At 42.5% G+C, this 24,686-nt stretch overlaps 1 protein-coding gene across 7 annotated transcripts in view; it reads right to left on the reverse strand.

The window, feature by feature from the left end:
• NCAM1 (neural cell adhesion molecule 1) overlaps nucleotides 1-24,686 on the reverse strand; it is a 150,517-nt gene that overhangs the window by 40,307 nt on the left and 85,524 nt on the right. For 4 of the 7 annotated variants that reach the window (XM_076358654.1, XM_076358651.1, XM_076358657.1 and 1 more), the window contains exons 2-14: nucleotides 21,345-21,419; nucleotides 19,615-19,833; nucleotides 18,717-18,860; nucleotides 17,724-17,861; nucleotides 17,109-17,226; nucleotides 15,679-15,848; nucleotides 14,670-14,812; nucleotides 8,658-8,687; nucleotides 4,009-4,159; nucleotides 3,233-3,417; nucleotides 2,781-2,877; nucleotides 1,822-1,992; nucleotides 459-590 (exon numbers count right to left, since the gene is read on the reverse strand). In XM_076358654.1, the coding sequence (XP_076214769.1) occupies nucleotides 459-590; nucleotides 1,822-1,992; nucleotides 2,781-2,877; nucleotides 3,233-3,417; nucleotides 4,009-4,159; nucleotides 8,658-8,687; nucleotides 14,670-14,812; nucleotides 15,679-15,848; nucleotides 17,109-17,226; nucleotides 17,724-17,861; nucleotides 18,717-18,860; nucleotides 19,615-19,833; nucleotides 21,345-21,419 (1,773 nt within the window). The remainder of the gene's footprint in view (nucleotides 1-458; nucleotides 591-1,821; nucleotides 1,993-2,780; nucleotides 2,878-3,232; nucleotides 3,418-4,008; nucleotides 4,160-8,657; nucleotides 8,688-14,669; nucleotides 14,813-15,678; nucleotides 15,849-17,108; nucleotides 17,227-17,723; nucleotides 17,862-18,716; nucleotides 18,861-19,614; nucleotides 19,834-21,344; nucleotides 21,420-24,686) is intronic. The other 3 variants (XM_076358658.1, XM_076358652.1, XM_076358656.1) reach the window with 1 other exon arrangement.

Raw genomic sequence — 24,686 nt, forward strand, 5'->3', positions numbered from 1 at the left:
TTAAATCAGTGATTTGCAGAAAAGAGAAATCCCTCTCCCTCCCTCTCCTTCCACAGTTCATGGCCAGTCCTATGCCGAATCTCTTAATTCCTGATTTGCAAAAAAGCCTGCTTTGCGACAATGACATTACATTCTCTATGACCAATGCCCTTCTCAACTCGCTGCTTTTTATTATTAAAACTCTCCATTGCACAGCCCCTTCTCTTTGACAATACAAAGTTTATACTAGTAACCCAGGGCACAAACTAGTGCAAATAAAATAGTTCCTCTGCCTTCTACCTTCTAAGAATTTTTTTCATTAGTAATGAAATTCACTACAACCAAAAAGCACAACAAAAACAAAGGGTGCAGCAAGGTCTGCAAGAGAACAAGGTGTCATCCATGCATGACAGAGATTCCCTGGAAAGATGCAAGGAAAGAGAACCAGAGAAGCAGCGGGAGGTCTCAGTTTTACTTACGAACTGGTTGTGTCTTGAAGTCGGATGGCAGGCTAATCTCACCCACACCCTTGCCATTGACCGCAGACAGTCTCACAGAGTAGGTTGTTTCAGGTTTCAGGCCAGTGATAGTGATCATGCCCTCCACATTTGCTGTTGCAGAAACAAGGGAGGAAAAGCAAAGAAAGGCTGAGGCTTTAAGTCAACAATAAATGCCATGTTTCTACTGTATACTTTTGCCACGCTCACCCCATGTAACAGAGCCCTCTTCTGGGCCCAGCCTCACATAAACAGTGCAGGCAAAGAGAAAGGTCAGAGCTACCACCTCTGTATCAACCAGCCGATTAGAGAGGTGTATGGCCACAGCCTTTCTAGAGGAGATGTAGCAGCGTTCGTGGTAGACACCAGAGGGCATCAGCCCTTGGCCTGTGCCAAGGAACTCCCTGAATAATGCTCTTCAAGACCACTGTCATGTGGGGCTCTGACTGTAGTAGACAGACCACCTAGAACTGCTCATCTGTTGGGCTGCATGATCCAACTGAAAGCAGAGCCCTTAGTAGGAGAAACCCATTGCTCTCCTTTAACAATCTATAAGGTCAGACACAATGTAAGAGATGGAAAGAACCTGCTGTGGGGTCACTGTGATATGAAGAAAGAAATAAGCTCTGTATTTCCTGCACAGACACAAAGGGAGAAATAAGAAAAATAAACCTGACTCTAACTATGATCACATCACTCCAGTGGGGACCTAAAAGAAGAATTTCAGTTCCAGCCAGGACTGGCAGTGGAAGACTCAGCTCTGAAATAGAACTGTCCTCTTCACAGTCCTCCCAAATCAAAATTCCTTTAGTTTACTAGATTTAAGCAGCGTGTATTCCTACAGATTGCTATAACAAGACAGGGTGTGATGGGAGTTAAACTTGCTTCTGGAATAGGAGGGTTTATGTTCCAAGGGGAACAGAAGGGTAACTAAAGGGGCTGACAGACAAGGCTTGAAAAGCCTTCTGTAGGAAGCACACAGTCACTCCCCAGTCAGCAAGTGAAGCCTCATTCGATACCAGGCACAGGGTTTTTCACCTTATTCACACAGGATGGTGCAAACAAGGAAGGGATACAGAGATGAACATCGTGCTATAACACACACTCTGTAGGTGGAGAAGGCTGGTGCCCTGTCACATACGTAGAGCTATCAGCACAGCAGGGCCCTCGTTTCCAACTGAAAATTCAAGGTGTCACTGCAAAGCAAATGTTTAAGAACTTGTCTGGGGCCTTAATATAGGAGCTGAAATTGCAAAGCTATGGAACCCTCCACTCTGGCTTTCCCCTAAAGGAAAGTCTTTTGAGACGCAGGTGGGGGAGGTAACATCTTGTTTTATCATCCTACCTTCTTTTGCATCATACAACATCGAATGCCATTCTCCCTCGCCCAGTGCCCTCCACTCTGCTTTGTACTTGAGGATGGGCACCCCGCCGGTAGCTTCAGGCTCATCAAACTCCACCTGGGCAGTACTGGAATAGGGCTCCACTCTGTCAATGGAAGGAGAGGACGGAGTATCTGGGGGAGGAAGGGAAAACAACCAGTGATACAGAAGACAGTGGGAAACAAGCTCCTGTGGCAAAGAAAACAGAAAACTGGGAATATCAAACATACCCTTGTCGTGGTTTTACAAAGGAGAGGAGAAGGGTAGGCCTGAGCCTCCCCTCAGGAGGGGAAGGCTGTTAAGAGGGCTTTTAAGAATGCTAATTAGACAGTGCAGAGACCTTCATCTTGTCTCTCCTCCAAGAGACTGGAGACTTACAGTACCTTCTTCAAAAGAGGACAACCAGAGTAGAGTAGCAAGAGCATCCTGGATGCTATTCTGTCCCTACAGTCTCTTCCATAGGGCACTCCAATACATAGCCTGACCATTCCTAAATCTGTCTCTATGGCAGCCCTGAAAGGACACCAGAGGCCCTTCCAGTCTGTCATGCAGTCAGACATTGGGCCTCTTTGGTTGGTACATAGTGCTCTGAGGTTTCTGTCTTGCACTACCTGTACTATTAGGAATATTTTGCTGTTTTTGAGAAGCACACATGCATGCATACACACATATGCAATGTCTGTCAAAGTGTACTGGAAGCACAGAAAAGAATGAGATCCTTCAGAAACAAGGAAACAGAGATACTTAGGATTTTGTTATCTACAGCCCATCCCAACGCAAAAATCTATGAACAGTCTCTCTGAAAGTAGAAGCTGGCTCTCCTGCTACCCCACCAACACAAACTAGAAAAGAACAGTCACTCTGTCACCTCAGCTCAAGGGCTGCATACGCATTTCCTTATCTCCCTGCCTGGGATGCTCACCTGCCTGCACAAGAATGAACTCTGAGGACTCCTGGCCAATGCGGTTCACAGCAGTGCAGTTATAATTCCCAAAGTCATTTTCAGAGTCTGGTGTCACCTGTGGAAGGAATGAAGGCTCATGCTCAGATCAGAAAACCCTTTTCACTCTGTGAATGCACTCTGTATTTTGCTGGGGAGAGAAGCCACAATAAAAGTACACGTGCTAACACTGACGGCTGTCCACAGAGGGGAGAATTGCAGCGGGCAGAAAGTCAAAGGCAAGGAGGGGGTGGTGTCTTCTATTACCTGATTTTCTTAGCATTTATGTGCCAGAAACACTACACAACTTCCTGTTTACCAACAGGGTGCCCTAACAAAAGACTTCACTCCTTCAACATCAGGAACATAAATTATTTGATAGCACTGAGTCTTCCTGGCTGCATATGCCTTCTCCCCTCCTTGCTTTTCCTCACCTCCAGGTAGCTTGCCGATGGAGTGTTGTAGATCTTGATGTTGCTGTAGTTTGAGCTGGGAAGCAGCTGTCCATCCCGGAACCAGGAGATGACAGCACTGGGGTAAGCAAATACCTCACAGGTAATGTTCACTTGATTCCCTTCCCAGGTATAGACAGCCACAGGGCCCTGAAGCTTGGGGGCATCTGAAAGACAAACACATTTGTGAAGGCAATTTGAGCCAGAAAATCTCCTAAAGTAGCCCAGTCAGCCTCACTTTAAGGATCCCTTGTCTGGGGTCCAGTTTAATGTGGGGAAGGGAATCTAATATAGGAAACGGGAACTGCCGTCTTATCTAGGGGGATGGGTGCTGTCTTTTGCTGAAGGATGTAAGGAGGTAACCTACTCAGTCCCAAAAGCTGCTCCTAACGCAGTGTGGAAGGAGGAGCAAAGAGCACGCTATGCATCTAGGGAAGTGCATAGCAGGAAGTTCTCCTAGGAAAGAACTCTGATGCACCCAACAAACGGGACTGCGGCAGATTCATGGCCCTTAATCTTCCCAAGGTGCAAACAGTATCCCAGCTGGAGACAGCTAGAGCAAACATTTGCATGTGTGCACACAGCAGTATGTCTCCAACAAAATTATTTCAGACCGAGTTGCTTCCCATGCCCTCTACCTAAACAACACACATTTCCCTAGCCGTAGGTGCCTCAGTCTCATCACAGGAAAAGGAAATCAAAACAGTCCCCCCTCTAAACACATGAACACCCTCCCCACCCCATCCTCCACTTCTTACACTGCACTTCAAGGTACATGGCTTGGGAGTCCTGCCCGATGGCGTTGCTGGCTGTGCATACATATTCTCCAGCATCTGTGTACTGAATTTCTTTGAGAGTCAGGGATGACACCCGGGCATGGCTACGTACTATGATGCGCCCATCCAGGGTCTGGCAGGAAAGGAAAAGAGAGTTAGAGGCTGAGCTCTGAGCCTGTGGTGCAGACTAAGGGGATGGGAACAAATGCAAGTCTACCTCACACCAACCCTCCAGTGCTCAGTATTTCAGAAGTGATCACCTGAGGCCAGGTGAAATCATGGGCACAGGGAGGCATTTCCAAAAGCAACAAGAAGGTTCCTTGTCACACAGGGCCAACTGCAGTGATTCAAAGCACTCAGGAGAAGGGAAAAAAACGAAATGAAGGACCAAAGTATCAGATGCTACTACGTATCTGAGGACAGCTGGATAACATCAAGCTTTTTCCCAGAATGAGAATTGTAGAGATCCAGCTCTGGTTAAAAATTTTTGCCAGCGTGCCCTTGTAGAAAACCTCCCCAATGGCTATGGTGTTTCCACTCAGAGAATTCAGGTCTTCCTGTTCTCTCACTGATACTTGTTTTATTTCAGTGTCCTTGAAATGGCATTAATAAGAACAGATCCAGACCTCAGAGCCGAATCAGGCAAAATGAAAGCTCAGAACTTTCACCTGAACATGGCACTGAGGAGAAGAAGGTACAGTGAACAAGGCAAGAAAACTATGTCACCCTTCTAGAGGCAACCCTGCTTCAAGGTCTTGTGATGCTTCAAGAAAATTCTAGAGCAATCTGCATTGGTTATATGCCAGTTTAGAAATTGCTCCCACATGCAAGAAAGTGCGGGGGTGTCAATGACAGAGACAAGGAATGTAAAATCCAGGCTACCATCTCCTCAAAGGGGTTGCAGCCACCCAGTGATCCCATCCCACATCACTTTTTTTTTTTTCCCCCTCCAATTTGTGACCAAAGCCCAAACGCTCTCTTAATACATGAAGCGCATAAGGCCATGGATGACTCCCTCCATCCTGGTGCTTATGCAGGCTCTTGGTGCTTGTGCTTCAGCTTGGAAGCTTTAAAGCACCAAATCTCTCATCTAGTTTCCAAAGTAGCACAAGCGAACAAGTTAGGTACCCTCAGGGCTGTGCCTGCTGCTGCAGCCTGCCACACTTAACGCAATTAATGCTCCAAAAGCATTAATTTCTTGGAAGATGCAGGACAAGTACAGAGATTATGAGTAAAAACCCTGAGGATACTAAACAGCCAAATGCACTGAGCTGTAGCACAAAGTACATCTCTGATATCTCAAGTGGTCAGATCCTCTGGGCCTGAAGCCTCTTTCTGTTCTGAGCTAGTGGTCTCAATCTCTGAGACTGATGAAGTTTCTACAAGTAAATGTGATTACCTCTGTTAGTTCTGAACATTAGTTCATTTGAGCTAGTCAAGTTTCATATGCACAAAAATAGTATCCTTTGATGACACAAAACCCGTTATATGTATTTTTACTCTCTCTTCTACCCTGCACGCAGGTCTACTGCGATGCCTGACCAATGCCACAAGCTACAAACTCTACTCCCTCTCCTGTGCTTGGTCCCTTGTGTTGCTGGGAACAGTTCTTTATTTCATGTACACGTGGTGGTGTGTGCATCATTTCCTAGAACCAGGGAAGGATCCCTTAACACAACATTAGTCCATTGTGTTATCTTACACAACCAAATTCTGCTTTTATCTTTCTTTTCACTGGCTGACTATATTGTTATCCTTCTGTCTGACTTGTGATTTGACTACAAAACCCAGCTCACTTCTGAAACTATTGCGCTAGGATCCATAAACGTCAAGACTCCAGATCTGCAGAGGCTCCCAGCTTCTTTTAGCTCATGAATTGGGTGAATATTCTAAATACTCGTCTCTATGACCCCATCAGCAGGCAAGAGTATAGACATGGCAAAATACCAGCACGTGATCATTACAGCAAAGGTAATTTTACACCCAGTGTCACCTGCCTTTTCCCTACTTTGTCAAGATCTAATACAAACAGGGTGCTAGGCAGTCATGGTAAAATGATAACTTTACAAGTAATGCAACTGATTCTGAAGATGAAGCTCTGTTTCTTAATGCAAAAGGCACAAGTAAAGAAAAAGAAAGATCAGGAAAAGTACCCCAAAAAGAAAAATGTCTACCCAAGAAAGCATGTTACTAGTTTTCTTTATTCATATTTCAGACCATCAGATGCTAACAATTCCTGGCTATTAGAGACATAGGATAGGTAGAAACTCGTGAGCCAGATGAAGACACTTGTAATCCCTTTACCTAGCCTCTTTGATTTCAAGGATTTTGGATAACAAAATGCTTCATGGTAATGGGGAGACAACTTAAGGGACACAGGCAATAAACTCATGCCATAGCAACCGCCACTCTACAGAAAAGGGTATGATGGTTCTCTGTATTGCCAATTACTACAACTTATCCTGAGATACATGCAAGTGTTTTCCTCCAAATTCTGACAATGCCACATGGCACATTGCCACTATGTACAAAGCTGGCCTAGATTTCAATACCTCAGTGCCAAAGGGGAAGAGGAGAGACAAGTTGGAAATACATTTACCCCCCTTCCCTCCACCTTTCGGATTTTTCAGTCCTTTCACAAACAAGTACCCATGGCTTAATTCCACACAGTCATATCTTCTCCTCACCCGCTTTCCACATGGTGGACATCATTACAAAACAGCACCTGGAAATCCTGACCATAGCTACAAATTCCAGTGAAGGAAGATGAGTGGTCTCTCCTAGCTCTGTACTTGTACGGCACTAACCAGAACTCATCTGCAGCTCTTAATATTTGTAAGGTTGCACTAATTCCCAGTTATCAGAAAGGCATCACCAGTTTGTGGTGTAAATGAGGTGTAATTTTGCTTGTAACTGAGTTTTTTTTAGCATCTGTTGGTGATAATGTGGTGGTGGGGTTTGTTAGCACATACTGCTAATATGACTTTCAACAATTCTCCAGTATATGCAGGACCAGAATGGTGAACTGAGACATTTTGGACTGTGCATAGTAAGTACAGCTGACTGTGGTTTAGAGGAAGAAGCAGCCAACTGCAGTTGTGCCTCCAAAGCAAGGAAAGCAAGATTTAACACCCATATATGCTGCTATGACTGAAGGTCATAGAGACTTCCTTACTTTAAACTAGCTAATACATTAGTAAGAGTGAAACACTTAATGCCAAGTATTCACTCAGCTTCCTGAGAACTGAACTCCCTGCCGCTGGAATACACTGCTAAAAGACTCCATGCTAGCTATTTTAAAGATATGTCTACACAAGCTGCAACAATAAGCTTCAACAATATCCTCATAGAACCCCACTTGGATATTTTAAGACACAGACACAGTAAGAAATTTAGAGACAGCAAGCTTAATAGTATTAGTGCTCATATTAATAAAAAGCTTGAGACAAAGAGCACAGTGAAAACATGGGGGGCGGGGAGGGGAGACAGAAACAACTCTAATAGGAATTAACATGAGGCCTGAAAAGATGCAACTACTCAAATTCCAAATTCTTCAACGCAAGCTGGTCTGAACATCTGATGCCTTCACTTGCCACAATTCATATATTCCAACACATTATTTTAAAGTAGAATGGACAGTATCTTCTCAGCCCCATATGAAACAAAGGCAGGTGGTGCTTAAGTTAGAGGTTCACCTTGTTTAGGTCACACCAGTCTCTATGGTTTAAGACAGCTTAGAAATAAAAAAGAATTCAGGATACCCAGAGCCTTCACAAAGTTGATCCTAAAAATACAAATACGAGTCACCCAGTTCTGATAGCTAATTTTCTTCTCTACCTGACCTCTATTATTTGCTTGGAAACATATTTTCTGGTCCATTTTGAAGCAAGAATGCTACAAATCAGGTGCATGTAAGGGTAGGTTATTATTATTGTTTTTAAAATACAGCATTGAATGTGAAATAAAACAGCAACAAACCACATTTGCACCAAACGGAGTTATTGCATTATCCCACACCCCCTCACTGACCTTTGCAAATCAAAGGCGAATAATAATTTCACAATTTGGAGCATTTTCTGGAGAAATAGAACTTGTGAAAGATTTATCTGCATTGATTTTGAAATGGAACATGATGCAGTTGTCCTTTAAGAGAAGGTCAAACTTAAGGAGTACCATGAGCAAACAGATGAGTTGGCTGGAGCAGAAGAGGATATCTTTGGAAAAAAAAAATACTTTCCCAGAATACACGCTGTTTCTAGTTCTTAAAACTCTAGAAGAGAGATATGATTCACACTGGTAGCATAGAAGAAAATGGTGAAAGCAATATTTGTCAGATTTTACATTTGCTTTTATTTTTAATCGTCCTTTTTTTTTTTTTTTTAAAGTGACAACCAGAATTACTCACTCCCAACACAGCCAGTTTGCTCAACCAAAAATGCATTACTACATGCCAAGCAACTTCTAACTCTATAAGCTGTTTCTTTTATGTATTGATATTTAACTTGTTCATATTATTAATGCTGGTTTAGTTGGCGTGGTTACTGGACTAGAGATTTGTTAATCTGTAATGCTTAAAAAAAACCAAAACCAAAAAGACTAAGAAGTTTGCTAAAGGTCTGGTAATCTTATACCTCTTGTTTCTCGGGCCGGGTCCACGAAGCCTGGAGAAAACAGATATAGAACACAACAACAACAGAAAAAAAGCAATAAAAGTTTATCAAAGGTTGCTTTTAGGTATCATAGTGTATGCACCATACTGTGTTCTGTGCACATGCAGGCTCCAAGTTGTGTATCTCATGTGTGTGGGGTGATCACAATTTCCATTTCCCAATATAACCTCAATTTAGATTTGCATTCAAAATTTAATATCCTGTAAATTGTTCTTAAAATGATTAAGCAAAGGCTAATGATACCTAAAGACTGCTTCTGTTTTTACATATCAAGTGACTATTTCTCTTGTCGCATCTCACCATTTCTAGAAACCTGTTCCCAGCATACTGGGGAAGTGATTCAGATTACCTAGGTCACTAAATTGCGAAGATAGTTACGGAACTGGTTTTCTAATACTGGTTTGTTAGCCACCCGCACACACTGATTAACATTAATACTCATATCATTAATGTAATCATGCATTTGTACACATTTTTACATGCATACTGTGCCAGGAGTAGGAGACCTTGAGCTGCAGAGCATTGAAACAGTATGACCCCTCCTGGACAGCAGACAGCAGGGCAGAACCTTGTACCTCCAGTTGATAATGTCCAGCTCATTATGCTTAAGGATGTGTGCACCCAATCCTTACTGGGCTTGGGACAACCAAACAACAGGCATCCGTGAAACATGCACAAACCTTCCCAATAAACATACATTTCCCACTCTGAGAAAGCCACCAACAGTGTGGACCATATTCACTGTGGTTCAGAAAGATCAAAGTTGCTGGGTTCTGTTTTCCCCCTATAATTTATCTTTCAAATATTTTAATTCTGGTCTCTATTTCAATTGCAACTTGATCCATTTCAGTTCAGGAGTCAAAAATCACCTGCTAATATCAGAGCCACGATGGCATTATTGAATGTGAGGCACAAGCATTGCTGACGTGTGGATATAACAGCATATACAAGAATGACATTACAGAAATGGAGATGTAAGCTTAGGAAATGAGAATAAAAAACATACTATAGTTTCCACAGTGCTTCTAGTGAACATTGTGAGACTTGTATTAACATATGGTACAGACAGCCTCATTTTAGAATGTCTTTGATAAAAGCAAGTTATTTGCTTGTAACTAGAGGCCTGAGGTGAAGCCACCTGAAGAGAAGCTCACCAACACCTGCATGGGCTAGGACACTCCCATCATCTGACCACTTCTATATATATATATATATCCTGTTGTGCACAAGTTTCTTGAAAGCTGAACAGGCAACCATAATAACTCAGCATAATCCCTTTTTGATGTACCAGTCATTCTCTGTATCTAGGCAAGCCAGGCTAGCCAGGGAACTGCCTTGCTCATACCCATGCAAGTTGCCTTTCAATCCTATTCACTGGGTCTCTATGGTGTCAGCACAGAGGGATTTAAAAAAACAAAACAAAAACAAAACAAAAAAAACCCAAAAACCCAAAAAACAACAAAACACCCCAAAACCAGCTTTTTAGCCTTTGGTGTTCAGTACCTGTAAAGCTAAAGGAAAATGAAGGAGGAAAAAAAGCCTGTTCCCACACTCCTAGAGTTTGCTGTTTCTTTGTAATGGCACTCGTGGGTGTGGGGAAAAAAGGCAGAACCACATTGTCCATCCTGCAGAGTTTCATACTAACTCTCTCTCACCAAGACAAAGAGATACACAAGCTCTACTCAGCACCATGCAGGGGATAGAGGGGGAACCAAAAGCCTCATGCATGCTAGCATCTTCCCTTCTCTTTGGAAGCAAGTTGTTAAATGGGAGCATCTTCAGTTACAAGGGAGTTCCTGGGAACTGCCAATGTAGTTTACTCCCTGGATCATTAAATCCAAAGATATTCCCATGTACATCTCATGAAATATGAAGTACAACACAATTTTAAGACAGGGAATTGTATTCAAGGTGTATTGTCCACTTAAAAGAAAAAAAATCAGGAAATGAAACTTAAGTTAAATTTTGAAATGTTAGATCTGCTGCATCACATCTAGAAGCACTTTGCTGAAGGTATTGCAACAATGCTGATTTGCATCAGCAGAGTATTTGGCTCTTCTCTACTTCACTCAATTTATTTTTTTTTTTTTTTTTTAGTTTTTTAATTACTTCACTGCTAAATTTGACCTAGTGTGAGCTGTGCAAGGCAATGAGTTCCTCTCATCTTCTGGTTATTGTGCCCTAGCATGCTGCTGCAACACTGGCAACCCAATGTTTATGTCCTAGCAAAGGGGCACTCCTTACCTTGCTGGAATTCAGTCAAGTTGTTTTCATCTAAAGATTTCTAAATTTTTAACAACTTATCTATTTGCTTTAGCTGCCAACAACATAGAGTTGATACAGGCTACTGGTCAGTAACAGTAACCCAGAAAATAAGTGGAAGGATGCATTGGACTGTTCTCAGGGTAGCACAACGTGGCGATGTAATTCACCTGTCAGAGGGGTGAGCAAAAAGACATCTGTTATTTAGACAAGCAGTCACCTACTAAAGGGGCCTCTCAAACTCTGATCCATTCAGAAGTCAGACTTCTGCATTTTTCTACTTTAGGAGCAGGGAACCTTGTGGGACAGTCTTGGTGGAAAAGGCCCCATAAAACCATACAGATTAAACTGTAATTAGGATAAAGGAGGAAAAATACCAGAGCTGATCTCTTCCTCTGTTCTTTGATTCCTTCATTCCGGTGAGAAAACGTTCACTTTATTTTTGACTTGCCATAGAGAAAATGGTAACATGATGCAGGTCTTTATAGCTAGCATGGGAGGCCAGACAGCAGTACTGAGTGAGATCCTGTGCCACAGATATACCTACCACCAGCTCTGGCAAGATGTTAAAACGCCTGCATGTAAGCATCACCTGTTACCTCTCCCCTTCCTCACAGACTGAGCTATACTGCTGGGTACGAAACTCAGGACTGCCTCCACAACTGTTTCATGAAAGTGTGTGTAAGAGTAATTAGCGACTGCCTCATCCAAAAATCTGACAGGAAACACACTCATGTCTGCACTAAAATTGTAAAACTTTTATACACCAATACACAACAGATCAAAACTATATTTACCAAATCACAGCTAGTATTCTGCTAGAGCAATAGAAGAAACATGTCTCTTAAAAGGGCATGAAATATACTGAAGGTGATGAGGAATATGGCATACTGGCTTGATCAGCTTCACATCTGGTATCATTCAAAGAGAAAGCATTCCTCCTCCCTACAATGGCACAGCAATAAGTACTTGAGGAAAGAGAAAGCCAAACCATTTCAAATCATCATGTTGATGACTTTCCAGGCCTGTTCTTACTATGTTCTGCAGTAGTGATAGACAGGAATCTCAGACTGACAGGGCAAAAGTTTCTGCTAAGTAGCATTTTCCTACATTCACAACCAAAGTAAACTGCATATAAGCAAATTTTTTTTTTTTTTTTTAATTTTTTATTTTACTTGCACACTCTGCAGGGCAGAAGAATGCAAGCTGCCAGCTTACTAGTAAGAGGAAGCTTCCACCATGCCAGTATCTGGAAGTCTGGTCTGCTCATCTGTGTTGGTGTACAGTTGGCAATCATCTGATTTTGCTAGAGCACAGCCACAACCACTTACCTTTGCAGACCATCCTCAAAGCAAAAGATTGTTCATCCAAGGGTGCCACGTTATGTAGGCATAGCCATAGAGAGGAGAATCTTTTGCTATGCATACTAGGATATCAACAGGTCTCTCAGGGAAGCGTGGGAATGTTGAAATAGTTGTGACATTGTCAACCCAGGTGTTTGGGCTATAGCACCTCCTGACCCTTGTCCACACATCAGACTGTCTCTGTTCTTGGACAAAGACTGAGGGGGGGGAAAAACCTCTAACCCAGAGAGGGTTTTGTTTGTTTGGGGGTTTGGATAGGTTTGTCTGAAGTACCAAATGTTCATGGGAGTTAAGGCACCTCTAGACCTTTAAAAATCTGGACTGAATTGTGATTACAAAAGTAAACATCATACAAAGCAAGACAGATGCATCCAAGTATCTAAAGCATATTCAAAAGTAGCGTTTGATAATTTTAAAAGTAGTATTGTTTGTCCCATATCAAAAAACATCCGTTTCCCTGTGCTATCCCAGAGGCAGTAAGTGGACAGTAAACTGAATACATGCATTTGGTTGCACGTGTAATAAAATGTTTATCAGAGCTATTTTGACCTGAGGATTTTCTGGACATCTGTACCATTAACCTAAACTTACAGCACAAGATCGAGAATGCGAAAAAATAAAAAGCAAAACAAAACACACACACAAGAAAATCCTGCCTAGAAAGTGCATGGTATATAAAAAAAAAAAATCTTTGCCCTGAAGGTTTGAACTAGTACATGAGACACATGGTAGTACCTCAAACCTTTGATTTTCCCCCCATCTATATAAGAAACTATCAGAGTATTAACATTTTCCTTAATATTGATCACCAACTTAACAGCATCAAACAGGATATATGAGAGTCTCAAAAATGGTTAGCAGTTTTGCCACTGAGATCTTGTTAGTTTAATTGGGCTGGACACGATGGGACTCTCTGCAAACAGGCTCTTCTACTGACTTCTACTTGATTTAGCGTTATTTCAGTTTTTATATTCTTCTCCCTGTCAAAGCTCTTTTCTATGGCTGTGATCCAAACTCTAGTGCTAGAAGCACTAGAGCACTTAGCTCCTCCTACCACTCTCCTCAACAGAGACAAGACCATGAATAACCTTATCCTGCCAAAACAGGTCTCCCAGTCATGCTGTAGTGAGAGCCCAAGCCAACAGCTTTTGAAGGCAATGGAAATATCTCTCTAAACATTGCAGCAATTTACACTAGCCCTCAAATCCAAAAGATGTTAAGAAAGAATTAAGGCTGGAAAACTTTGGCACCCTGATTAACAAGTTACACATTAACAACATGGTGAAGAGCTAACATCATGAAGGCAATTAATAAAGTTCATTTAGGAAGCTATAGTGCAGAATGGCAGCTGTGTGGATGACTGACAGCAGATACTTCTGCCGCTTTAAGATTTTCATAGTCTATCGACTGCTGCCTTCATATTGAGTCGGAACCCCTGGTACGCCCAAGTTAGCTGAGCCTCAAAGCATCCTGTTATTAGAAGATTATTAATAAGCAGCAACTCCTTACTCCAACTTTTGTCTAGGCTTTCTTTGGCTCTAAACTATGCCTACCGATCACCTTATGCAACTATTATGAAATATCTACAGTAATACAGCACATCCTAATCTTGTCTAGTTAAGGGGAATTGTGGCCAACAAAAAAAACCAAACAGCACCCTTTTTTAGAAGAAAAACTGCTAATTATTTTTGCCTTTTAAGAACAAAATGGTATTGACTTGATCAACAAAACAGGTGAACACAAAGGCAGACAGGCTTTTGTGCTTCAGGTACATGCAGTATTAGAATACAATACAGAAGGGCAAGAAGGAATTAACAGGCTCATTTTGGTCCACTGCACTTTTGAGAGATAATACCCCACACCTCTCCACCTGCCACCTTCCCAGATCATATCATCATCATGATGACAGCATACACAACACTGGAATCAGGGTGCTCATTCCCACCTCTCAGCTTGGAAACAGAAGGGAAAAACTCTTTCACAAACTTCCTGCAACTGTAGCTCCCCTTGGAAACTCCTCTGAAAAGGGTCCAGGGCCTACTGCTTTTCAAGTTAATTCAACTCAGAGTGATACCAGCAGGAATTAAAAAGCGTATCATCAGTTGTTATAAACTGAGATGGCTCTTTGTACAAAAGGACACCTATGGCATTACCTCAGCTGTAGAGCTGACCCTTTAGCAGATAGTCTGTGCAGGACTGCACGTGTTCTCACTACAGAGAGGGGAATCACCATGATCTCCATGTGCATCTGCGTGCGGCTATCATGCATTCTGAATCAGCAGAGGCAGGCAGATACAAGCTGCACTGATCCCAGCAAATGAGACCATGGTTTTGGGAAGGGTTATACCTTCTCTTCATTGCTGATGTTCCGGGTGGAAGTTCTCCAAGTGATGGAAGGAATTGGGTCCCCAGATGCCTCACAGGTCAGTGTAATCTGATCCTCCAGCTCCATGGCTGTTTTATTCTCCACATAGGTGATTTTGGGTTTTGCTGAAAAGAAAAAGCAATCTTCATTCAGTTGGTGCTCAGAATGAAGCTCGCCTGCCAACAGCAATGTTTGAAACAAGCAACATTGGGGAAAAAAGGCTTTTGAATTGGCACAAGTTTACTGCCATATCGGGAAGGGAGCAGAGTGACATTTGAGAAGAGGGTACCTCCTTGCAGAACTAGAAGACTTTCTACACATGCTTACAGCTGAGGCTTGTAAGAGAGGACTAGATGAGGGTATATCTGAAGTAGAACCCATTTAACAGTGTACAAATGATCAGTCCCTGGGATTATCAGTTAAGTCTTCTACCTCGCTATCTACTTTCTCTGCCCCAAATTAGCCTCTTGGTAAGCAGCTTTGTCAAGTGGCTGCAGAGGGATGGGACAGAGAGAATTATATTCCTTAACACTCCCAGATTCATGGAAGGTAGGAAAGCTGCTGATTCATTCCTGAGTTGAGGTCATTCACACAGTGGTGGGGTGGAGTTCATCTCCCTGTCCAGCTTATAGCAAGTCCCACTGAAGTTGTAAAGCCCTTTTAATAGCAGCTTTGGTTAGATTAGGATTCAGCCCTCTGGGCCTGGAAGATATTTCAAGTAGCATGTGAATCTCACACCACCCCCTGCACAGGACCGAATTTCTTTTATCAGAGAGGAAGCAGAATGGAGTTGGCATCTGTTTCAGACAATTACACAGAATATGCTTTGCCTAGCATGATGGCAGAGGTCCACAGCATTACTTGGGAAAGAAGCAGCTCTGGATAAGCCACATCAGGCATTAACTGGGATAAGTAGATTACTTCCAGCTTGCTGTGTGAGCTACCCATAGCCAACTGGATTGGAAAGGGAGGACGGTAAGAGCATATTTACCAAAGACTTTGAGATGAATGGTGGCATCCTGCTCGCCAGCCTTGTTCTCAGCGATGCAAATGTATTCTGCCTCGTCACTCTTATCCACCTTCTTGATGATGAGCTCAGACCCATCATAGTTAAAACTGTATTTCTTTTCGTCATCGGCCTGTTCTATTGGCTCTCCATCCCTGCAGGGCACAAAGCACACTGGCTATGTTGGGGAGGAGAAGCAATCAAAGGCTATTTGTTTTAGGCTTGTTGTTAATGCTGGAACTGTGTTACCAAACTGAAACTCCTCAGGTTGACAGGGACCACCACCTTTTCCTTTCCCTACTGGCTACAAAGCTTACATTTTGATCTATTCCTAATCCCTCCTGCCTTAGGGCTCCTGGCAGCTGAATCTTTCACCTCCTGACACACATCATAGCCTATAGCAAGAGCTATAAACACCACTGAAAGTGGCTTCTGTCCTTGCATATCAAGGCAGTATTCCAAGTTGTCATCAGCTTTTTCAACATTACAACTTGTCCTCATAACCTTCACCAAAGGCTACACAATTTCAAGAACAGTATACCTGAAGTCTGCATCACTGCCTGACAGTGAAATTTAGACCTGATGAAATGAAGAGAAAGACTTTAGATGCGGATCTCCTGGCATGACAAATATAAGTTACAGCATCCACTTTGCCTAAGTTTCCCCACCAGTGCAACAGATGATAATAAACTGCCCATAGGACAGGTCTGGTCAGCATGAAGCTTCATCTCTATTTGAAGCTTGACAAAGGATGCAATGGGACAGTAAAAATTTGCTATTTTTACTGTTATGCTTGTTTTTCCAGGAAGCTGTACTGGTTTTGGCTAGGATAGAGTTAATTTTCTTCATAGTAGCTTATATGATGCTACGTTTTGGGTTTGTAACCAAAACAGTATTGATAACACAATGTTTTAGCTATTGCTGAAGAGCATACACACGATGTCAAAGGGTTTTCTGTTTCTCACACTGCCCTGCCAGCGAGTAGGCTGGGGGTGCACAAGAAGTTGGGAGGGGACACAGCTGGGACAGCTGACCTGGCTAAACACCTGCCTGCCAATGGGAAGTAGTGAATGAATTCCTTATTTTGCTTTGCTTGCGTGCGTGGCTTTTGCTTTACCTATTAAACTGCCTTTACCTCAACGCACAAGTTTTTGGATTTTACCCTTCTGATTCTCTTCCCCATCCCACTCAGGGAGCACGTAGTGAGTGGCTGTGTGATGCTTAGCTGCCTACCAGGGTTAACCCACAACAGAAGCTAACTGCAATACTGTTATGAGGCCATTCTTTCTCTTGTGAGAAAAATGAATTAATCTTATTCCAGTTAAAATGTTGCTTTCCCTCCAGCCTGGTTTTCCAGGCCTTGGTGAAAACATCCATGCTCACACACAATCAGGACATTGCACACAGCATCTTACTTTGTCCACGTCATGGTTGGCTCAGGAAAGCCATCAGCATCACACGCTAAGGTGACAGACTGGCTGAGGTTGGCAGTGGCATTCATAGTGCTCTGCCTGGCACGCACAGAAGGAGGTACTAGAAGAGAAGAAATCCACATTCAAGTTAGAAAGGACAGAAGATGTGAACAACAGTGAGCCCTGGAAGGCTCACTGTAAATCTCTGCAATACACACAGATGTCACTAGTAATTCAAACCCTTAAGCCATCACGTGCTGGTTTCAATCAACAGGTTTGATGCATGAGCTCTCCAAAGCAGTCAGCACAGGGAAGGGCAGGGGGTGGGGAGACGCACAGAAAATCAGTATTGTGGACAAAACCACTTGTGAGTCCCAACAAGATCAATACCTCGCTCTAAGTCATGAGACACTTAAGGTTCCTTTTGACATGATAATTTCCTGTAAACATCTGGTAAACACTCAGTCAATTTCATGGACATTTCTATTTGACACAGCAGAGAAAGATTAGTAAGCTGATGGTAAATCATGTGAATCTAAAGTAACATTTCTATCAGCAGCCTGGAGTGCAGGTGCTACATACCCTGCCCCCATACCAGCCTTACTCTAAGCTGCTCACCATTTACGATGACCTGAATATCTTTGAAGTTGATCTCCCCACGAGCCAAGATCCGGCCCTCACAGCGGTATGTCCCTTCATCTGTTTTCTTGATTCCCCGGATCTGCAGGTAGTTGTTGGACAGGACTATAAATCGAACTAGAAAAGACAAAAGGAAGGTTCATCCAAAGATCCTCAGGAAAGCTCACTGCAGGTAACAGGTTCTTCTCCTCTCCTTGCCCTTTCTGGGTTAAGACAAGGCTTAGTGTAATAAGATTTCCCTTCCCATCATTTAATGGAGATGCTGCTGTGACTGGATCTGACATTGCCAAGAAAGAAACCAGGTGTGGGTAGCAGGCAAACTGCTCTCGTACTTTATACCGTAAGTACACACAGAGAGTTAAACAGATAAATATACACACAAAAACATATTTACATTTAATTAGTATCAGACAACAAGCAATTTGAAACTTGCCCCTCTTGCCCAAGGGTGGCAGAGTTCAAGTCTTACTACAGTTCCCTTGGGCCTGCAACAAGCAGACGTGAGAAACACAGCTGAGGCATGAATGCTTAACTGGAGTCAGGGCTCTGGAGTCCCCTCTGAGCATGACAGTCTGCAGCATTTTGAAAGAAAGGGAAAGGTTCTCGCAAGGATCTTTTAGCCCCTTTTCCTTAGGAAGACTGGAGAGTGTAACAACATGCAGCTTTTCTGTCTTATGGCATTTCTTTTATCTGAAAGTTTTTTCTAGCATTCCTTGGCCTATTCCAGTGTCAAACTCTGATGGCCATTTCTGTGGGAACATTATTGTCCTGCCATTGCCAAACCACAGCACCTTGAATAACTAAATTCACATCCTAAGACCTAGCGTTAGGTACAAATTGCTTCTCTCCTCCCTTGCGACCACCACCATTTTGTTCTCCTGAACCCCTTGTATGAGCCTGATTTGAGCCCTGATGGGAAATGGACATTTGACCCCTGAACAGACAAGCACCAAAACACCTCTTGCGCCTTACCATCTTTTTTTAGGATAACATCCCTGCCTTTGTGCTTCCAGATGATGGTAGGAGGCAGTGAGCTGACCACATCACACACAATCACAGCATCATCCCCTTCCTTGAATTCCTGAGGAGTGGGAGCATTCTTGAACATCAGCTTTTCTGAAAACAATGGAAGGAGAAAGTCACTGCAGCTTTCTCAGCACACCTCAAGCTGTGCTCCTGACTCAAGCCTGAGGAAAGCAAAAGAAACCCCAGAGGACATGTTCTCTAGAAGTCCTCATGTTCCCAAGGGGAGGATAAAGGTGTGTCTGACTCAATACACTGTACTGCAACAGAGGAACCCCATTTTTCAGCCCTGTCTCCCAGGCATATCAGTGGGTCAAATCAATACTATACGTAGCTCACCGATTTGTCCACACTGCAAAGAGAAAGTGTGAACTTGGAACTGCTCAGCTTCCCAGCAGGAAGAGGAGGAGCTGCTATCACAGCTCTGCTGGACAACATGCTGATAGCTTATTATAACCCTTCTGAATGTGTGATCCTCTTTACTGAAGACAGTCTTATCTCATAGCATGTCTGTCATCCACAAAAGCTGCTCTCTCTGCTTACTCCTCCCAGACATTTACGATGCGCTAGAATCTTCTCCTTCTACCCCTTGCTCTCCTGTCTTTCAGAAGAATTTAAGCAGTAGACATGCTGGTAACGCCCTGACAGGCCAAGGTCCTCGTTCCCACTTTCCCCTCAAAACCAAGAAAGGAAAAATCTGCATCTTCTTAATATCCCCTTTCTTTTCGCCCTCCTTCTTCCCATTTAAAAATAGCCTTTTCTAGGAAGGTAAAACGGTTGCCTCCCTAATCTTGCCTCATACATGTGCAAGGTAGACCAGAAAATAGCCTCGGAGCTGCTCTCTTACGGAAAATTTTCACATTGACGGTGGCCTCAGAGTCTCCCTCCTCCACGCTACTGACAACACATTTATAGATGCCAGCATCATCAATGTTGGCGTTGTAGATGGTGAGGGTGGAGGAGAAGTCATCATTTCGCACCACTGAGATGCGCTGTTGGTTCGGCGTCAGCTTCTCACCATTAGGGGAAAACCAGGAAATGTCTTTGTATTTGGCCTCCCCTGCCACTAGGGACAATAAAAGAAAACAGAGCAAAATGAAATGAGTTCCCAACAAATCTGCACAGAGGGAATTAAATACAACCAGTAGCACTACACGGAAGACTGACCCAGGGGAAGGGCTTCTGGTACCTGAGAAGCAAGCAAAGAAAATTCTCTCTCACAGCACTGTGAATGGTCAGCTGCTGTCCTGCAAAAACGATATTAGGTTGGTTTTATAATCTAAAAGGGTACACTCATTTTAGCCCAGAATGGCCTTCTATGCATCCTGGGATCCCATGTCCCAGTACCTCCACTAGGCAGATCAGCCCGAGAAATAAAAATCTCTTCCTGCTTCAGCTCCATCATGTTTTCAATAAATACCCTTATTTGCAGGTTGGGCTACTTTGCATACCAAAATGGTAACATTGCTGTAGCAGCAGTTCTGGCATTGATCAGCTTAAACCTCCTGCTGCATCCTGTGTAAATCAGAATTGTTATTAAGTGGTTCCAGGCTCTCTCTTTCTTGCAGCTCACATCTCTGCATTCCTCAGTGTGGCTTTGTTATTTGGAACAAACTCCTATTACTGGAGGGGCTTTAATTGATCCCACAGTTTTCTGAATGCAAATATCATCACAACAGCACTTGCTCAGAGTATACTTTCACTTTTTAAGAACTGGCATTAACAAATTACTCTGCAGTTAAGCACTCCTGGATCAAACGACCTCATTACTTTTCTCAGTCAGTATGCTCCTGAGGAAGTGTGGTCCTCTGATGGCATTTTGCTCCCAAAGCTCACTATAGCACCTATTTCCTCTGTGTCATGCTTTAGGATGCTATCATGTCAGTGCTTCAACATACTAATTCCTCCCATTAGAAACCAGGCCAGCTGCTTTCAGGAGAACCTCTGAAGAGGACACGTGGATGCTAATCTGGAAAATGCCATAAAATTGTAGGACCCGCTTTGAGGCACATGGATTGTGTCAGTACTGCACCACATTGTACAGGAGAACAGTCTGGGGCAGTTGGTGGCCTGAACAAACAGTAAATTGTGTCACAAGAAATGCAGGTTTTCAGCAGCATTAAAATCCTTAGTTGCAGAGGTAAGAACTCTCAAGTTGCCTATCACTCCCATTACTGCTGTTAGCAGTTGATTAGAGAAATAATTTGGAAAAACAACAGGCTTAATTCTAAATTCAAAAGATCAAAGAGCTGTGGAATGATGCAAGGTGCCATTGTTGCGGCTATTGCTCAAGCTTAGAGACAATACTTCAGTACCTGTTTTTTCATTTTAAAATGTGTCTGCTGGAGCTGCTTTCTGTTGCCAGCTCTCAAGGGAGAACGCATTTACTGTTTCCAGTAAACAGCATGTGTTGCCTTTGCTATTCAGTCTTATAAGCCATAAGGGCATATGAGAAAGAAAGAGCAAGAGATCTTGCAGCTAGACTAGGCACTGGAGCTTTTATCCCAGAATTAATACATTGATTGACCTTCCCAGCAAACCCAGATGAGACAACTCATGCCATAAGCCATCACTCACCTTGACATAAGAAGAACTTAGATTCTCCAACGCTGATCTCCCCCTGGCTCGGAACAATGTCCACTTGTAGAGAGACTGGAAAAGAAATGAGCACACAGAAGATGATTAGACAATAGGAGTGGTCTTCAGCAAAAAAGCTTTGCCAGCCTTCCAATTCCCATGGCTCCTTTACTCATCCAATGGAAGAGCATAGGGTGGAGCGTTCTTGGCTTCACAAGCATTGCTCTTTATCAGTATTTATCTGAATGTACAGTGCCATGGACCCCTGAGGACACAAAAGAAGTTGCTAACATTCAGAGTTGCTTCCAGCCCTTTATAAAACCACATGGAATGATACAGAAAGGCCTGATTTACATTCAAATCTCTACCACACTGCAATACTCACGCTTGGTGTGCACACCAGAACATCAAGCTGCCTGTAAGGACTCCTCTGAATTCAAACTGGAACTTGCTCAAAGGCCTATCCTTGCAGCAGATACAAGTTATCTTTGCTTTGGAGACTTCTTGTTGCTCTATATAATACCATATTCATACAAGCCCCAGTCACCAACCATCACAAATGCAGAGTGGGAGTCACTGGCATACTCCAGGTCCTTGATCTTCCTTGATCTCCTAGTCTGATCTTCCTGTCAGAAACCCAGTCCAAACAGCCAGCAAATTGGAGATGTTTATGGCAGACAGCGCATACCTGGATTAGGAAGGAAGTTTCCTCCAGTATATACTGACAAGGACTGTTGACAGTTTGCGATGTCTGCCTTCAGAGTCCTGGCTGAGACTTGCTTCCAAGTTCATCCAGGCACATTTCACCTAACTCTCTCCCCTACTGCAGAGATTAAAATATTAGCAATACTTTGGTCTCTTCTACTGTCTTCTCATGAAATATCATCAGTGCTTTGGCTTTTATGTTAGCATTTTTTAGCTGTTGTTTTCTTGATTTCTTTTGTTTATTTGATTTTATTTTTAAATAAGAGACTGAAGATGTTTTGGCAGCAGAGATGGAACAGATGTTCCATGGACCTGAGTGAAGCACCTATTACATGCTTGTCTGGAATGGGGGGAGCCTGGAGTCAGTAAAAGATACTGTACCTTCTGTGCTCCCTACAACTGAATCCAGCACAGCCTCAAAGGAATCATTTAAAAATAATCCAAGTTAGATAATAATTCCAGAAAGAATATTTGAGGATACTGTTGCTGAAATAAATAAAAGTGATTCTTAGGCATTTTCAACCTCCCTTTGGACATCTTTATTTAACTCACATGTCTTGTTTGAGGGTAGTCTCTCACCTTCCTTGTACTTTTCAGTGAAGTACACGTTGCCCTTCTAGCTCCTGCATTCAGCCTGTTTTATTTCTGGGTAATCTAATTTCTCTCAACTATACTACTTCAATATAATTCAATCCCAAACAGAACTGCAAGTACAAAGAGCCAAATATAATAAAAGGCTAAAGGTTTATTAGATTCAGTGCAGTGAGGACTAAATAGCCTACTTCTATAGGCTATTCTCATTTTTTTCATCTACTTCTCATTTTTGTTGTTGTTTTTCTACAAATCTTTCCAACATCTGAATTTTACATTTGGAATCATATTCTGGGGTGCTCTTCCTGGAAAGGTCTCTACTGTATGAAATAAGTGCAAAAGTACTACAAAGAGATCTTAAACGTCTCAAATCTAGATGTCTGAGTTCCTCCAGACCAGATTTCTGCTTTGCAGTACTACCTAAAACATTTATCCTTCTGCATTACAATGGAACTAGATTTGAGCATAAACAATATTACAAATTCAATTAATGTCTTTGGGCAGCAGCTGCAGCAATGTGCAGCGATGCAAATACTCCAGAATGACATTACAGTAGTTTCCAGTATGAACACTCCAGAAGCTGGGGGCATCAGCAAAAGACAGACACTTTTTAATAACGGGACCTTTTTACAGTGTTTTCAAATTATCAGTTAAACTGTCTTTTATGATCTTGTCTTCAGCATGTGAGTGATAGCTCCTGTTTAGAAATTAAGTTTACAGAACCAAGAATCCTTAGTCTCACTCAAATGAGAAAAATTTATTAAGGAACATTTAGACCTCCTGAACAGTTAAATGTCTGTTAAAGTTCAGAGGCTCCAATAATTGCTGCTGTAAAAGCCACCTCACCTTCACTCAGAAAGTAAAAAAAAAAAAGGCCAACATTGACAACAGAAGTCCAAAGTTCAGTTTTTGACTCTGTATTTAGATACCTAAATTAAAAGTTGAGCTTTCAAGAATAACCAACCTCTCTAAGCAGCTCTCTAAGAAGTAGGGCAAGTCTCCTACCTCAATACCTAAGCACAGCTTAAGAGCCTACATTTGGAGTCCCACTGCTGAAAAAACCCCGTATTTTTTCCTCCTTTGTTTATGAAAGTGAAACTGATTAGCATTTAATTGACAAAGGAGGAAGAACATAACATTTTGGAAGTGTCACCAGAAACTGAAAGCAGAAAGTCAAAGATGCTGAATTTATTAAAACAATCCTGTTTTAGTACAGTAAGGGGAGAATCAACAATCACAGCAAATCAAGTTAGACAGCCAAGATGAAAGCTAACCAGATTGCTGGCCTGTATTTTGTATAGTCCAGTATGACTACTTATTTTCTGATTTGAATTACATGGGTACTAAACAAGTGAGCAAGGAAAGCATATCTCCCCATTTTCACGTTCATTTACAATCAGCCTTCCACGATGCACATCCCAGTATACCCAATGCCCTTTTCCGCCCAGCAACATCACTGCCTTCTTCATAGCATAAATTATGACCCATTAGGCAGAAAATATAATGGGATTCTGGCTTTCCTCCAGCTATAGCTTAATGCTATAGCAGCATTATAGCAGCTATATAGCAGCAGCTCTGTGGCCTAAGAAGTCCAGGTCAAGTATGAATTTCAAGAAATTCAAAATGAATATGTTTTATTTCGAAACTGCAGCCATTAGCTTGCAGAAAACAATCATCTCAATAGAGCTATTCCTCTACCCCATGTAGCCAGAGTACTTCTCAGCAGCTTTATTGCAAATGCTTCGTCTGTCACCCCCCATGTTTTCATGCTGTAGTACATGAAAACCCTTCTCCCACAGCAGCTAATTTTACCTCCAGACCACAGAGGCATTAGTTTTAGCTGCCAAACACACCTGGGTTTTTAAGAAACACGCGCTGCTTCAGAAATGAAAACCTGTTTGTATGTGCCAATGGCAACATTCCTTAGAGTAAGGGAAACAGACATATGGACTGTGGGGGTTAGACATCAAGTATATAGCCATACACAGAATGAAGGAGCACTGCCTGCCATCATTAAAAAAAAAAGGACATAAGTAGTAGGATTTT

This window comes from Aptenodytes patagonicus, chromosome 23, assembly GCF_965638725.1.
Source record: "Aptenodytes patagonicus chromosome 23, bAptPat1.pri.cur, whole genome shotgun sequence".
In the NCBI taxonomy this organism is placed as follows: domain Eukaryota; kingdom Metazoa; phylum Chordata; class Aves; order Sphenisciformes; family Spheniscidae; genus Aptenodytes; species Aptenodytes patagonicus.